The sequence below is a fragment of the Bos grunniens genome, chromosome 2 (assembly GCF_055505025.1).
Source record: "Bos grunniens cultivar Pamir isolate PY7600 chromosome 2, Bosgru_T2T1.0, whole genome shotgun sequence".
In the NCBI taxonomy this organism is placed as follows: Eukaryota; Metazoa; Chordata; class Mammalia; order Artiodactyla; family Bovidae; genus Bos; species Bos grunniens.
The window spans coordinates 93,193,065-93,210,101 of NC_141166.1; the positions used below are offsets into that span (position 1 = coordinate 93,193,065).

At 41.2% G+C, this 17,037-nt stretch overlaps 1 protein-coding gene across 9 annotated transcripts in view; it reads left to right on the forward strand.

Moving 5' to 3' along the window:
• The window catches only part of FMNL2 (formin like 2), a 332,826-nt gene that overhangs the window by 216,428 nt on the left and 99,361 nt on the right, over positions 1-17,037 (forward strand). For all 9 annotated transcript variants that reach the window (XR_015146274.1, XR_015146277.1, XM_086353586.1 and 6 more), the window contains exons 3-4: positions 4,783-4,863; positions 10,111-10,187. Coding sequence is in view for 7 of the 9 variants with exons in the window: in XM_086353586.1 (XP_086209712.1) it covers positions 4,783-4,863; positions 10,111-10,187 (158 nt within the window). In the remaining 2 variants the exon portion in view is untranslated. The remainder of the gene's footprint in view (positions 1-4,782; positions 4,864-10,110; positions 10,188-17,037) is intronic.

Below are 17,037 nucleotides of genomic sequence, written 5' to 3' on the forward strand. Positions count from 1 at the left end.
TGCCAAGTATTTATCTATATAGGAGAAGGCCATGGCACCCTACTCCAGTACTCTTGCCTGGAAAATCCCATGGAGGATGGAGGAGCCTGGTAGGCTGCAGTCCACGGGGTTGCGAAGAGTCGGAGACGACTGAGCGACTTCACTTTTACTTTTCACTTTCATGCATTGGAGAAGGAAATGGCAACCCACTCCAGTGTTCTTGCCTGGAGAATCCCAGGGACGGGGGAGCCTGGTGGGCTGCCATCTATGGGGTCACACAGAGTCAGACATGACTGAAGCGACGCAGCAGCAGCAGCAGAACTCAAAGTAGAGCATGTTTTTGTTTTTTAAAAACTTATTCTATCAAAAGCAAGATGGGCACACTTATTGCAGTGTAGTGAAAAGAACAAGGACCAGAGTCAGAAAACCTGAGTTTGAATCCTTGACCTGGGTGTGTGGGTATGTGTGATTTAAGGCAAATCATTTACTTTCTGAGCTTTGGTTTCCTCATCTGTAAAATGGACTTAATATCTACTTGGCAGGTAGGGAGGCTTGGGAAGTTAAGAGGTCTAAAGAATATGGTAAACTGTGACGTGTTGTTGAAAGATAAATTGATTATCTTTGAGAAACAGAAAGTGCTGCTCCAGAGGAAAGAGTAATTGTGCTCCTGGACTTGTATAAATGAAGTTGCTTTTAGCAATGGGAAGACATTTTCTGGTTGTTACCAGAGAAATTGAATTCCTAACACTCTAATTTATTAAAATAAAATATTTGTGAAAGGTTCAGACGCTTCGTGAAGATTCTAAGGGCTGTTCTCCCCTCTCTTTCCTCCCATGGTTCTTTCAATGCAGTTTGTCAGCAATAATGTCCTGAATAGTAAGAAGTGGATTTGGGCTCGGTTCTTTGAGTGTTTATGGAGAATAATTAAAACCCTCAGAGCCATTGTTATTTCCCATCTAGAAATATCTCATGAATAAAGTTCAGTCACACAAGGAAATAAATGGCAGGAGGTCAGAGTGGTAGTGATGCTGCTTGATTAGAGCTTTTGAAAGGAATTTGTGTTTTTAAAGCTCTTTCAGATGGCTTATTCATTCCTATTGACGAAGCACCAAATTTTTATCCCTAAGAACAATATTTCTATATAATGTAATGTATAATATTTCTATAAGTTAGGGGCTTAATCTAATTAAGCTACATTTATCAATGATGTTGAGCAAGCAGGTAACTAGTTATTGAAAATAACATGTGGAATATGAAGGAGTCTCAGAAGTAAGGATGATGGAAAACTGTAGTCATACCAATTTTGAGTTTCAATGCAAAATCTAAAATTCTAGTACTTAGAGGAAAAAAAAATTCGTTTAAATAAGCATGGTGCCAATAATCCACCCAAAGTTCTTCAAAATAAATATGTTTTGGCATGGTACTGAAATTCTCCAGTATATTCCCCCAAATGTTTCTGTTGTCCAAATGGCCATGTTGAAGACAGACAGACAGAAAAGGCCTGGTGCACCAGGCGCTGGATTTATAACTCAAACAGTAGCTCCTTTTGAGGTTAGACAAACAACTCCAACTTGTAGGAAAATAGTTGGGCTTTGTATTTTTACTCTGTAAAAATTTCACTTGAATCCCTGGAGGTAGGCAGAGTTACATAGTTTTTTGAGAAGTCACCATGATGTAGACCCACTGTGTTTTATTTTTAATTTTTAAAAATTTTAATGACATTTTGAAACTTATCTACAATCATCTTTTTGTTTGTTTATTTCTTAGTTGCGTAAGCAGGTGGGATCTTAGTTCCCCCACTGCATTGGAAGCACAGACTCTCAACCACTGGGCCACCAGGGAAGTCACCTGACTGTGTTTTAAAGCATCAATTTTCTTCATTTTATGTTTCTTAGAAATAATATTAGTAAGTTACTCGGACAAGTGAAGGAAAAATGCCTAAAACAAAATAATAAATCCTAAGCACATTTGAAAAAGTATTTTTGTTAAATTTAGACCCTGTTCATAATTTCAAAGGATTAATTATAAGAAAACCAATCAAGTCAACAGGACCAGCAAATGTGTCTATTTGCAAAAGCCCCTCCGGGTGACAAGACCACAGTCTTAAGTAAGAAACAGAAAACTACCCTAAGAAAGAAAGTGGGATTTTACTAACTGAGTGAATGGCAATATATTATATATGCTAGTCAGCCAAATTATTTTAAAAGAATAAATATAGCTCTTGTGATGTGAAGACATTGTCTCCAAGAAGAAACATTAGAAATCGCTCAGTAACTGTCCACAGATTTAAAATTTTAGGTCCTCAAGCAAATGCTACATTAGCCAGAGTTAAAATTCACTGAGTTTTATGTGTTAGGAACTTTATAGAGAGTGGTAGGTAGTATTGGCTATAGTAGAATAGAATACAATATGAGTTGTTGCTGGTCACGGGATGTCTAAAAATTTGGGTAATTGGATTGTATTATTAAAAAGTATTGTTTCATTTATATCCAGGTGTATCCCTGGCATCAGCTGCTGTCATACACAAGGTTGGAAATAATAACTGGTTTCTAGATCACTTATTGGTTCATTTTGGAAATGGGGTGCTTTTTTGATTATTTTAGCCCTCAGCTGGGCTATTGCTAAAACCCTGTGACAGGTGGATCCTAACTGATTTTTTTTTTTAAACACTTAAAAAAAAAAAAAATTAGGATTTGATACATGGACACAGTGGCACCCAAGACGTCACATATGTGTGAATCATTATTTAGAAGTTGCTTGTGGGATTGAAAATTCGGGGGGATAGTTAGAAATGATAAGCTGACCTTTTTTTTTTTAAAACAGTTCTGTGGAGAGCGAGTTTGTATACTACGAAATTTGCCATGATCATTTTTAAGTAAAGGGGAAGTATTAATAGGTGTCTCACTATAAGCCACTTTCCTTTATTTTAAAGTAATATTAAAAAGTAATAAAATATATTTTTTCACAAGTAAAATGATCTTTTGATAATAATAAGATTTAGCAATTGAAATATAGCATTTCTAAATCTGTAAGCAAAGAAACCTTGAGTGGACCAGGAAGAATGTTGTGGCTCCCTGTGTTGAAGAAATACAAATTTATATGGGATAAACAAACACTTATCATGCTGGCCAATTGTCAACATTGTGAAACACTGAATTCCATTTTGGTGTAAACAATAATCAGGCTAAAAATAATTCCTAGGAAAACATCTTTTGAGTTGTGTGTAGAAAAAAACTTGATAAGAATTGTCCTGATTTCATGATGAATCTTTGTTTTTTCCCTTTTGGAGCTGATTTGTATAACCTTTTTCTGCGTGTCAAATACAGCATGTATACAGGAAAAGTTGTGAAATTTAAGAATAGCGTAATAAGTAAGATAAAATTATCACAGTGTAACTACTGGTAGGTCAAAAAGAACACTGCCAGCCTCTCAGAATCAGTCTGTATTCCCCTTCCCCATCTTGGTCCTTGACTATTATTTTTATGCAAATCACTCAGCTGTGTGTGTGTATGTGTGTGAGAGTAAACCACTCATGTGTGTGTCCCTAACCGTTAGTATTGAATTTTGCCTCTTGTTAAAGAAATCATGTATTCTCTTTCATCTCAGCATCAGGTTTATAGTGCTTTGCTGAGCTAAGTTGCTTCAGTCATGTCTGATTCTTTGCAATCCTATGGACCACCAGGCTCCTCTGTCCATGGGATTCACCAGGCAAGAATACTGGAGTGAGTTGCCATGCCCTCCTCCAGGGGATTTTCCCAACTCAGGGACTGAACCAGCAACTCTTATGTCTCCTGCATTGGCAGGCCAGTTCTTTACCACTGGCGCCACTTGGGAAGCCCCCACAGGTTTATAAGACCCATCCAAATAGCACCGTGCAATACAGTGTGTTCTTTTTCATCAGAATGTAGTATATCATGATATGCCTGTGATATAGTACTTAACCATTTTATAGTGTGGGCCTTTGGATTTGTCTAGTTTACTACTACTACTTTTGCTTTGGACATTATGGCCTATAAAATTTAATACACATGGACATGAGTTTCTCAAAGTGTGGTCTTTCCATCCTCAGCATCGGCATGAAACATGTTAGAAATGCAGAGTCTCAGGCCTCAGCCCAGATCTGCATTCAAATATCACCTTGAGATACATGTGTGTTATATATATATATTATATGCTGTTTCAGTGATTGTGTCTTTAGTCATAATATTTTGGGGTTTTCTGGTTTGGAAACTGCCTTAGGAATCCTTTAATGGTCACACACATGCACACAAATATGCACATACTCCCTGCAATCTCTGAGCAGTAGCCTCATTGCTCATTTTTGAAACAATTTAATCTAGTTTGAGTCAAATTTTGGGTATTTCCAAAGATAAAATGAAAATTCAAAAGAAAAAAATCTGCTAACAAGAGCTGCAAAGAATATGCAACAGATGGAAGACCTGCTGAAAGAGGACCCTGCACACAGAGTAGACAGATGATTTCCAGAAAGGGAGCTGCAGAGCCCCATGGGGAAAGCAGGTCAGACTCTCAGGTTGAGCAGACATGGGTTTGAATCCACTGGTGTCCCTGACTCGCTGCTTCATCTTAGGGAAGGATTGAGTTCCTTTAAGTTTCAGTTTCCTCTTTGGCAAAGAGGGGATAAGAACATCTACTCTGAAGATTCAAAACCAATGACTCTCTGCAGCACCACAGTCACGCTGCAGGTGCGTTTGGCTTTGGATCAGCGGCATCAATCTGTGTGAATATGACTTTCATGCCTTCAGAGCTTTCATGCTTTTCACTTTACTTTCGTGCTTCCTGCAGGAACGATTCCAGGTGAAGAACCCTCCCCATACTTATATTCAAAAGCTCAAAGGCTATCTGGATCCAGCAGTAACCAGGAAGGTAAGATGGATTTGTTTCCACTGCATGTTGTTGCTTCCTGGATTGTCACTGGCAGGGACAATCCTCGTGCCCTGGAGGAGCCCTTCCTTCCTCTCTGTTATAAACTCTGCTGGTGCCTCCGGGGAAACAATCCTGGGGTTGTTGGAGCCTGACAGCATTAAAAGACAAAGAAAAAAGTCATCCTCTCTTGAGAATGTGTTTAAAAGTTCTTTCCTGAGATGGGAGTCATGTACCTCTGATGGTTATTGAGTAGCTGCCATTTATAATTATACTGGGTGGTTAGTTCAGCTCAGAGGTGTTCAGGCCCCCAGAAAAACAAGGCCTCGCAAAGAGAATACTTGTCTTCCATGCCTTGGTGCATTTCCAGAGACCTTGAAAAATCACTGGGGCTTTGTCATCCCAGCTGTGTGCTCACATCCTGTGTTGATGCTCTTCACGGCTTCTCCCCCAGCCGTGCCCCAGGCCCCGAGAAGGTAAGGAGAGAATAGCTCATTCCATTCTCAGCAGACTCTCTCCTCTTACAAACAAGCTCTGCTTTGTGCAGCCACACAATTGGTTTAAACTGATGCCTCGTGGTAAAGCATGTAGCCTGGCACAGCCCGGTGGGCCTGGATCAGCCCTGGGATGTCTCAGGGCAGAGCTGCCCTTGCTCACGATGGGTGAAGGGCTCGTCACCAGACAGCACTTGTTTTTCGGTTGACCTGCCACAGCTCCTGCTTTCAGGGCTGCCCTGACAATATCTTGAGCTGAATTCCCTCTGTTGTTTCAGCACGTGACTCAGGAGCAGAAAGGCACACTTTTCCTAGTTAGCTGCTGTTTCCGGGTCTCTTGGCTTGGAGATACATTTTTTAATTTTGTTTCCTGCTTCCATTCTAAGCACTGCCCTCACTCTGCCAAAAGAAATCAAGCATAGGAGAACAACTACTATTTCCTTTGGGATGTTTCCTGGCCCTTTGTCCTGTGGTTGCTATATAGTCAAGCAGAAGTGAAGTCTAGTAGTGATGAGGCAAATGGTCTGTGGACCTCTGCTGTCACCTAGAAGCCATGTATGACGTAGCCTCCTCTTCTAAGAATGTACCTGTCAAAGTATCCTAATACCCTCCTCCTAAATATGGTACACATGTTTCTTTTTAACACAGAACTTCTGTCAGGTCCCCTTAATGAGACAGCTGCTCAATTCTTTTTTATTATAACTTATTTATTGTTAATTGGAGGATAATTGCCTTACAATATTGTGTTGGTTTCTGCTGTACATCAACATGACTCAGCCATAGGTATACATATGTCCCCTCCCTCTTGAACTTTCCTCCCACCCCATCCCTCTAGCTTGTCACAGAGCACCAGGTTTGAGCTCCCTGTATCATACATCAAATTCCCACTGGCTGCCTATTTTACATATGGTAATGTGTATGTTTCCATGCTACTCTCTCAATTCGTCCCACCTTCTCCTTACCCACTGTGCGACAGCTGCATAATTCTCAATTTCTTTCTTGTCCCCCTCCCCAAGGATATAGCAGCCTTCAATTTCATCAGATTAGAGGAAATTAAAGGAAGGTGTACCCACATGCATAAAACAGAACCCAGAAAAAAAATTATTTCTTTTGCACAAGGGCAGCAAAATTCTATATAAGAAATATTTTCAGAAATCCCCTAGCTTGTAAACCTTCTGGCTAGATGGCTTAGATCCCAGCATTGAGCACACTCCCCCTGTGCTCTGTGTGTGTGTGTTTAGTCATTCAGTCGTGTCTGACTCTTTGTGACTCCACGGACTATAGTCCGCCAGGTCCCTCTGTCCATGGGATTCTCCAGGAAGAGTACCAGAGTGGGTAGCCGTTCTCTTCTCCAGGGGATCTTCCCGACCCAGGGTTGGAACTCAGGTCTCCCACATTGCAGGCAGATTCTTTACCATCTGAGCCACCAGGGAAGCCCCAAGCTAGATGTGGCAGAATCCAGTACTGTATTGAGAGGTCCCCTCACCCAGAGTATCTCCCATCCCCGGACAGTCATCTCATTATTTGTCAAATTCTTTAAAAAGCAAGATATGAAAACTCCTAGAGCGCACTTAAGACTCCAGCCCCGAGCCCCCTGGGGAGGAAGATGGTTGGAGGGAGGAGGCGGGATCTTCTGGCCCAGTTCCAGTTCTCCCTTGGAAAAGGATAAAGAATAAGGCAAAGGATGCAAAATGAAAAGCAACAACAAATCAGCTGCACGGAAAGTGTTTTGCTTCCTTGCAAATAACTTCATAAAGAGACCCCAGACAAAGGATGTTTCTTTGGACTGACCTTCATTTCTGACATCTCTGCCCTGGCCTTATGTGTTCATCTGAATGGTTGTATTTGGCCTGAGCCTCATCTTTCAAGATCAGTCATTCAGCTCTCAGGAAAAAAAACAAAAAACCAAAAACTTAAAATGGACATTGGATCAACCATCCCTGCTTTAGTATGAGTTCTGTCAGGAGCTGGCAGTAGGAAATGATCTGTTCTACTCAACATAATTGTCATGCTTAAAGTCAGGAGAAAAGGAGATTTTGCCTGGAGTAAGGCATGGCTTGCAGTTGAAATGAGTTTACAATTCTCAGTTGCATTATGGGGTAAAAGACTTGCAATCAGGCTTCCCATTTTAGCCAGACAGTCTAAACTGAGCAGTCTCCCCTTAACTGCATCTGGAGTCCTCAAGTACTTCATTCATTAATCTTTTGTTCTCATTGAATTGAAGATTCTTAATTTGCTGTCTTCTTAAAAAAAAAAAATTCTTAAGCATATTCTATTTCTTCTAAGTAGTTTTAAATGAAACCCTGTAGGGCAGGGAAAGAAGAGCCTAAATTAGATATCTCTCCAAACCAGCCTCCTTATTTAATATACCAGGCGGTGCTCAGTCTGCACTTTACAGGGGTGTGCTCATGTCTGGCGTGGAGAAAGGCGATGGGCCATGAAGAGAGAAGTCTGGTTCTCTGTGGGTGCCGCAGATGGAGAAGGAAACCTATTATATGGGTCTCCAGGGCTTAGCTGTCTCCATGGGCTCCTCCCTGAGCCTGCCTTTTATAGAGAGGGCTGGGGGAGGCTGAACTCTGCTAATAAATAGTACCCAACTCTTTTTTTGTTGTTGTTGATTCCCACAGGCAAACAGTTTCCCTTTGAAGTTTTTTAAAGCATCCTGGGTACATGGTACAGATGCAGAGTGTTGGCAGTCATTATGTGTTAGGGAAGTATATGCCAAGGTTTCTCTTTGGTGCAGAGTCCAACTGAAATTCAAACAGTTCCCCCAGAGAACAGAACACGCAGTGAAGTCAGTTTAGTTGTGTCTTAGTTAATCCTGCAGTTGCAAAAGTGTAGCGCCTTCCATAGTAAATGCCTGATAAATATTACCTGCTATTGTTGTCATACCTGTATATCTCAGTATTTTGAGCTACGTTGTTTTGATATGTGCCTCTTAGTCCTTCAGCGGATCCTCCTTTGTACTCAGTTAGATCCTTGGTGGTATCCCGGTTGTCCTTGTCACCCTGTATGAGGTATGACCTTCCCTGAGGAAGCATAAGACTGAGTTAGGGAACCAGCACAGGTTGCGGGGGATGAACTCTGAGTTGTTTCCGAGAAGCACATGTGCAGACAGCCCAAGGCTTGTGACTCAGCCATGGGACTGGCCCCTCTGGAGCAGCCAGCACACCTGGAAGTGGTTTCCTCAGCTGTGTGACCACAGGCCAGTCCTCGTTTGCTGGAAAGCTCTCCAAGAAGCACTGGGCTTAGATGTCCCTCCAAACTACAGATGACTGTGTTTTGTCTTAAGCCATTCTTGACAAATTGGGGGTGGCTCTGGTTTTTCATGGCATCAGGGATGCTTTTATTTCACATCTCCTGGATGCTGCACACCTGAGAAGGTCTTCAGGGTGCTTCAGGAATGGCAGTCGGGGGGAAACTTTTGAGAGTCTTTGGAGAGGCAGCTGTGGAGAAGCACAAGGACCTTCAGAAGAGGAGGTAAGGGTAGCCGGAGCCCATCTGTGTTGAGCGGGAGTCCAGTCTGCCCTGGGGCACCAAGGCCGGCCTGTGGCAGGGTGCCCCCCTCCCCACATCCTGGATTCCTCTGTTCTAACCTTCCTCCTGTCCTTTGTCCTTGGGATACCTTTCTCTTTGGAGCTGGATGACCCTGTTCCTTCTGCAGTCATGGCAGCAGAGAAGGAGCCCCTGAGGACACATGGAATTTTGACATTCGTCAGGCAGAAGGGAAGTGTCTAGAGGGACCTTCCACATGAAGTAATGCAGAAAAGAATAAACATAGCAGGTCTGAGATCGCCACCTCGTAAAAGCATGCTTGCAAGGTTGGCTCTCGTTTGGCAACCGGACACTTGAATTTCGGGAGAGTTCCCAGCATTCCCTGTTGATAATGACTCACTGTGCCTGAACTCTTGATGCCAACCACATGGTTTATGCAGAGTGCCTCTTTTCCTTCTGGAAGTCTGCACTTTTGGTATGTGCTCGGCAGAGAGTGTTTAAGTGATGAACCCCCAATAGAAATCCCAGGTACTAAGTGTCTGGGCTTCCCTGGAGGCTCAGTGGTAAAGAATCTGCCTGCCAATGCTGGAGATGTGAGTTCAGTCCCTGGGTTGGGAAGATCCCCTGGAGAAGGAAATGGCAACCCACTCCAATATTCTTGTCTGGGAAATCCCTTGGACAGAGCAGCCTGACAGGCTACAGTCCACAGGGTTGCAAAGAGTCAACATAACTGTGTGACTAAATAACAACTCTAAGTTTCCAATGAGCTTCCCTGGTTGAAAACATTTCACAAATATTGTCATTTGTCACTCGTCTCGGGAGAGACTTGGAAGCATGTATCTGGTTTCCTCTGGACTTCACCCTATGCACCTTTTCCTTTAGTGGATTATACTTGGTAACTTTTTGCTGTAATAAATCCTAGCTGTAAGGATAACTATATGTTGGGACCTGTGAGCCCTACTGAATCATTGAAACGAATGATTTTAGGGTCCCCAACGCATAGGTATTGTATTGTATTGTGGGGTAGGGAAAAAAATAAGCTACTTAGAGACAGTTATTACATGAAATAAGTCGTTTTCCCTAGTCCTTGTGTGTACACTGGTAACAATGAGAAAAATTTGTGTGCTTTGCAAAAAATGTGAGAGAAGCCCACTTTAGAAGCAGAGATGTTTCTGTATTCTGTTAAACTTACTACAAGTAAGCTACAGTTATAACACTTGCTAAAATATCTTTTGTGAGAATATGTGTTCTTGAATTATAGAAATTCAGACGGCGTGTTCAAGAATCCACACAAGTGCTAAGAGAACTGGAAATTTCTTTAAGAACCAACCATATTGGGTAAGTGTTCCCACTGAACATTTTAGCTGTAAAGCTTTCGGACACTTAAGAGAGTGACTGAATCATATGCAAAGAACTAAGCTTATTTACTGTTCATTATAAGTTTTGACTGAGGTTTAGACGGGTGGAACCTTTTAGTTCTTGAATTGCTCACTGTAAAAGAATCAGTAGAGGCAGGACAGACAGTCCTTGATTTGGGATGTTTATGAGAATAGTAAAATTCTTTACTTGCGTTCAGTGATGGTGTATGTAGAGTGATTCTCTGGAAAGATAGGAACCCCCAACAAGTAATGTAGACTGAGAGCCTGGAAGATCTTGAAGCCTTCCCTGGAGTTCTTTGAGTTGGTTACTTGAAGCTGCCTTGTACTTTTCTCAGTTCTCTGGCCAAAAGAGGGCAGAGTCACTTGACTTACCTCCTTGTGTTACTACCTACTTTGTTCTGAGTCTCTTCTTCCTACGTCCCCAAATTTCAGGACCATGAAGTGTAAATCCATACCATGAAAGCGAAGTTTGGGGAATCTCTGCACTAACCATGTCAAAGAGTTTTTCATGCAACAGCATGGTTGCTTTGCCTCCAGCAAGTACAACTTCATTACACACTCCCTTTCTCCAGAATTGTATGGCAGAGTCATACAGTACTTTCAGATAACGTGTTTTGTCTCTAAGGCAGATGATATCAGTATTTTCTTTTATAGCTTCTGTTCTTTCCAAAGTACCTGTTTAACACCTGGTAATTATTTAACCCCTCTGGATTTTGAGTCTTTGAGACTTACAAGGAAAAAACTATAGACTTCAGATCTTTTAGAATTTTCCCCTGTGATAGGTCTACTGGAAATGAAGTTTTACATGTATGTTACATTTTTGTTTTTCAGACTCTTCTGTAAAATAATTACCCAAATAACAGTTTACTTTGTCTTCTGACTATGTTTGGTATAACCCATCCAAATGGTTATTTTCCACAGTTATTTCAGCATAAGTTTTTTTTTTAAGTCAAAGAAATGTAAGGTTAATTTTTAGCTGCAGAACCTGGGTGAGAATATTCATTTCCTTAAGGATAATTTCACATGCTTGGCACCTAGAGAGTGAAATATGTGGAAAATGAACTGATTCTAACCTAAGGTTGATAATCACCTTTGTCTCAGAAAGTGTGCTGTAGAACAGTGGATCAGAGTGGCGTGAAAACAGAACTGGAAGAGAAATTTAGGATTGCTTAAATTGATTGCTCATTTCACAGATTAAAATAATTAAGGGACAGAGAAGATAAGAGACTTCCCCAAAGTCGACGGCTGCAAAGCCAGATGTTTTGTTCAGAATGCTGTCCTTTTGTTTATCTGGCCTCATCTGGCAGTTCTTTCCCTGAAAGGAAATAAGATAATCAGGGCTCTGGGATCAAAGCGATGGAGCTTGTCTGTTGGGAGTGAAAGTGGTGGTGACTTAATATAATATAGTTGGGCATCCAGAGCTTAGGAAATTTGAATATTTTGCAATATTCAGGGATCCGGAACTAGATTCCACTTGGTAAGGCCAACCCCTTACTGTTGACACTTCTTGACTGAAAATGGTGGGTTGATCTGTAGCCAGGATTTCTACAAATTGTCGAAAAGCATTTCTTCAAGCATTGATGAAATAATGTGAAATTGACCATCAAATACCAAGGCAAGGTGATCATTTCCAATATAAAGTTGGCAGAGTAGAAGCACTCTGGTTGAGTAGAAGCCAGTACAAATCTGCAAGCAATTGGCGTGGTTTGTTGTTTAGGATACTATAAGCACATTGAAAGAGTTTTACATTTTTCTTTCATCTTCATCAGCTGAAGTTTTCCCTTGTCTACTACCTATGTGAAGCGCTTGGAATATTTTGGCATTAGCAGCACAAAAATTCACAAAAGTGCATTGTCTGACATACCCTTATATGGAATGAAACCACACACTGGGATTTTGACCTGATTTGCTTGTCCTGAAAACCCAAACCTGAAATGGACTCTTCTTTATGAAGCTAACTGGGTTGACCACTTTTGATGGGGAAAAAATTTTGAAGAATTAGGAGTGTGAATATAATCAATGAGTACAAAGAGAAATTCTGGAAATGCAAGGTGCTGTAGAGGGAATCCTTAGATTTTTTATTGTACTCTTTGAGATACCATATTAGAAAGGTAATTGGGTGCTTATTTGCTTTAGGGAAAGGGAGATCTTGACCTATTTTTGCCATGCCCCCTTATCAGTTCTTTGACTTAAATAAATTATTATACATAAACTCTCTGTATTTATCATGTGACCTAAGTTAACTTCTCATCTATAAAATAAGAATAATAATACTTATAGGAATGTTGTAAGGATTAAATGGGGCTTCCCAAGTGGTGCTAGTGGTAAAGAACTTGCCTGCCAATGCAGGAGATGTAAGAGACACAGGTTCCATCCCTGGGTCAGGAAGATCCCCTGGAGGAGGGCATGGCAACCCACTCCAGTATTCTTGCCTGGAGAAGGCCATGGACAGAGGAGCCTGGTGGCCTATGGTCCATACGGTCGCAAAGAGTTGGACACTACTAGAGCGAACTACCACACGTGCAAGGACTAAAGATAACTTATGAAAGACCTGATATAGGGTTTAATACAAAGTAATTACTCTCAAGGCTTCTCTGGTGGCTCAGTGGTAAAGAATCCACCTGTAATGCAGGAGACATGGGTTTGTACCCTGGGTTGGGAAGATCTCCAGGAGAAAGACTCACTCCAGGATTCTTGCATGGGAAAATTCCATGGACAGAGGGGCCTGGCAGGTTACAGTTCATGGGGTATCAAAGAATCGGACATGACTTAGTGACTAAACAACAACAATTACTCTCAATATATGATAAGTTATTTTTTTGCTTGTTGAAAATAATAATATATAATAATAATTGGACAGTGTTGTATAATAATGATATGAAAGTGAAAGTGAAGTTGCTCAGTTGTGTCCGACTCTTTGCGACCCCGTGGACTGTAGCCCACCGGGCTCCTCTGTCCATAGGATTCTCCAGGCAAGAATACTAGAGTGGGTTGCCATTTCCTTCTCCAGGGGATCTTCCCGACCCAGGGATCGAACCCAGGTCTCCCACATTGCAGGCAGAAGCTTTAACCTCTGAGCCACATATATCCCTAAGGAAATCCATGCAGAGAATGTTACCTTCTCTATCTAAAAGTATCCTGATACTTAGGAGTTTATAACTCCCAGAAATTAAAAGGGAACATTACCTTTAAAAACTACTTTTCCTGAAAAAAAATTATCTTTGGCACAGGCTTGCCTTTCATGGTTAAAATCTGGGGCTCTGCTGCAATAGCATTCCAAGCTACAGCTTTGTCAAGCAAAGGGTGTGTTCTGAGTTTTGATATAAGCCTAAAACTTTTTAAGTGAATAGCCTTTTGAGAAAGAAAATTAATTTTTTTGGAGTCAAATTGAAATAAGAAATGGACTAGAAATAATCTCATTCACTTACTCTCAGGAACTATAATAATAGAGAAGAATTGGATTATGACTTACCCAAGCCCCTTGAAATGACTTGAAATACCCTTGAAAGGAGCCAAGTACTGTTAGAACACATTGGCTGTGCATTATGAACAGGCAGCTGCTGTGACATTTTGAAGGCTGGGTGATAAGATTCCAGAGGCACTGATGGTTGTGAGCTGGATAGATTGATAGGTGTTAATCCATGAAACTGTATTGTAGGCTCACTCTCTTTGCAGGTAATTTATTTTAGTGAAACTGCCTATTAGGATAGAAAATTACTTTTCATCCTGAGTGCGAGGTCATAGAGTTCTGAAAGATGCTTCCTTGGTTCACTGTATCTCAATGGGGAGATGAGAATAGGCATGAGATTACAGGTGGGAGGTACACCTCAGCAAGGAGAAGAGGAGAATGTCTGTAGAAAGAGGAAGGAGCTGAAGGATGTGAGGTGAGCATCTTCTTTCCTGGACTTCTTTATGAAACAGTGCTGTCTGGGCCAGGCCGGCAAAGGAAACAGAATGGCTCAGGCTGGGTCTTAAGGGTGTACAACATCTATGGTGTATGTGTAACAAGGTACCCTATAATTAATTCATTGTTGTTTAGTTGCTAAGTCTTGTCCAAATCTTTTGCAACCCCCATGGACTGTAACCTGCCAGGCTCCTCTGTCCATGGGATTTTCCAGGCAAGAATACAAGAATGGCAAGAGGGTTGCCGTTTCCTTCTCCAGGGGATCTTTTTGACCCAGGGATTGAACCAGTGTCTCCTGCATTGACAAGCAGATTTTTTACCATTGAGCCACCAATGAAACCATTAATTCCTTCTTAGATGGTGCTTTTTGGAAATTCACGAGATCATTATAATTTTGTTATGTGTTAAGCAGTGTATTCAGCAAGTTAAAAGTGTTACTTCTTAACAGATTTTTTTTTTTTTTTAATTGCTCTTGACCATTGAACCTCCCGTTTTCTAGATGAGGGAACTGAGAGTCAAGCAATTAAATATCTTGCTGAAGTCCCCACAATTGAGAAGCATTAAGGTTTGGACCTGCTGCTGCTAAGTCGCTTCAGTCGTGTCTGACTCTGTGCGACCCCATAGACGGCAGCCCACCAGGCTCCCCCGTCCCTGGGATTCTCCAAGCAAGAACACTGGAGTGGGTTGCCATTTCCTTCTCCAATGCATGAAAGTGAAAAGTGAAAGTGAAGTCAAGTAATTAAATATCTTGCTAAAGTCCACACAATTGAGAAGCATTAAGGTTTCAACCTGCTGCTGCTGCTTCTAAGTCGCTTCAGTCGTGTCCGACTTTTTGTGACCCCATGGACTGCAGCCTACCAGGCTCCTCCGTCCATAGGATTTTCCAGGCAAGAGTACTGGAGTGGGGTGCCATTGCTTTCTCTGAAGATTTGAACCTGGAGATGTCCAAATCTAAAGCTGTTAACCAAACCAGCAGTTTAAAATTTTGATTTCAAGACTCCTTTACTTCCTTAAATTATTTTGAAATCCAGTAAGTCTTTATTTCTGTGGGTTTTATCTATTAGGGCTTCCCTAGTTGCTCAGACAGTAAAGAATCTGCCTGCAATGCAGGAGACCCAGGTTTGACCCCTGGGTCGGGAAGATCCTCTGGAGTAGGAAATGACAACTCATTCCAGTATCCTTGCTTCAAGAATTCCATGAACAGAGGACCCTGGAGGGCTACAGTCCATAGGGTTGCAAAAGAGTCAGACAGGACTGAGGGACTAACACACTATCTATTAATGTTACTATATTAGAAATTTGAACTGGTAAGTTTTAGATACGCTTATTTTAAATAATTTATTACCTCATAATAAATATTAGTTGTAGATATATAAATATAAAATAATAAACATCATACAGCATTAATAGCATGAAAATAATTATTTTCCAAAGTGAAAAAAAAATTAGTGACAAGAGTGGCTTTGTTGTGCATGTTTACAAGTCTCTTTAATGTTTCACTAATAGAAGATAGCTGGATTCTCATACCTTTGTCTGCATTCAAGTTGTTGCGATTTGTTTTGATTTATGTACATGAAGGAAACCTGGCCTTAAAGAGATATGTACTTGAAAAAGTTTTTAAATTAACCTCTTCAGATAATTGGACTTCCCTGTGGCTCAGCTGGTAAACAATCCGCCCACAATGCGGGAGACCTGGGTTCAATCCCTGGGTTGGGAAGCTCCCCTGGAGAAGGAAAGGCTACCCACTCTAGTATTCTGTCCTGGAGAATTCCACGGACTGTATAGTCCATGGGGTCGCAAAGAGTCGGACACGACTAAGCACCTTTCACTTCACTTCATTGCACTTTCAGATAGTTGTGGCCAGAAATCACCAAAATTCAAAAGTGGTGATTTCTTACAGTTAGTTGCAACATGGAATCTGAAAGCGTATCAGTGAGATTTTGTACTCTTTTATACTAAAATCTATTGTGCTGTCTTGCACTCTGGGGATTTTTACCCATGCACCATTTTGAAACATGAAAAAATCATTTAAAAAATGTTTTACTGGGTTATCCTGATCTTTCAAACATAAACACACTTTATTCTACAATATAAAAATAATCACATTTGTCAATAATCACCAGTCTCATCAGAATATAAGCATTGGGAAGCTCTCAAACTCATGGTGGTGAATACCAGTGTTCCAAAAGTCCAATTTTTGTTTGTAAGCTCAAATTTTATTGACAAAAAATATTCTGTTTTTTTCCCTCAAAATGGCAGACTCACTTCCTTCACTTTTGAGACTATCTGATAGATAGCCAAGATAGAAGAGCCATAATGTGTCTGTCACTTGCCATTCCATGTGAACAGTGCCTGGGTCAGCTTGCAGCTCTAACAATTGTATCCATGCTTTCCCTCAAGACCGCGTAGTTTTTGGGCACGCAGCAGAAATGCTCTGTGGGCTTCCCATTTTGTCGCACAGAATTAAAAGATCCTCAGGGAGCAAGCTTCAATAAAATCATGAATTTTAGCGCTTCACTAAGAACAGTTTTAAGTGAAGTTCACTTTTTTCCCCCTTTCAAGTGCTTGGGGTGAAGAATATAATCAATAGGTGTATTCACTGGTGGTAGATTCCATTCACATCTCTTTTGTACCATCAGTGCAAGTGTCAGAAGAGTGAGAAAAGCAACTTCTCAATGTCTGTATGACAATAAGTTTAACTTCACAGACCCTGAGAGGGTTTCGGGGACCCTCGGTGGTCCATGGGCTATGTTAGAGAAACAGAGAAACAGTCTGAGATGCTGCCTCGCAGAAAAGACGTGGCCGCTGATGATGAATCTGGGTGATACTTAACCTTCTTTCTCTCCCTTGTGGTTTTTTTTTTTCCATGATTTGTCAGTAACTGCAGTTCCTTTCAGATGCCTGT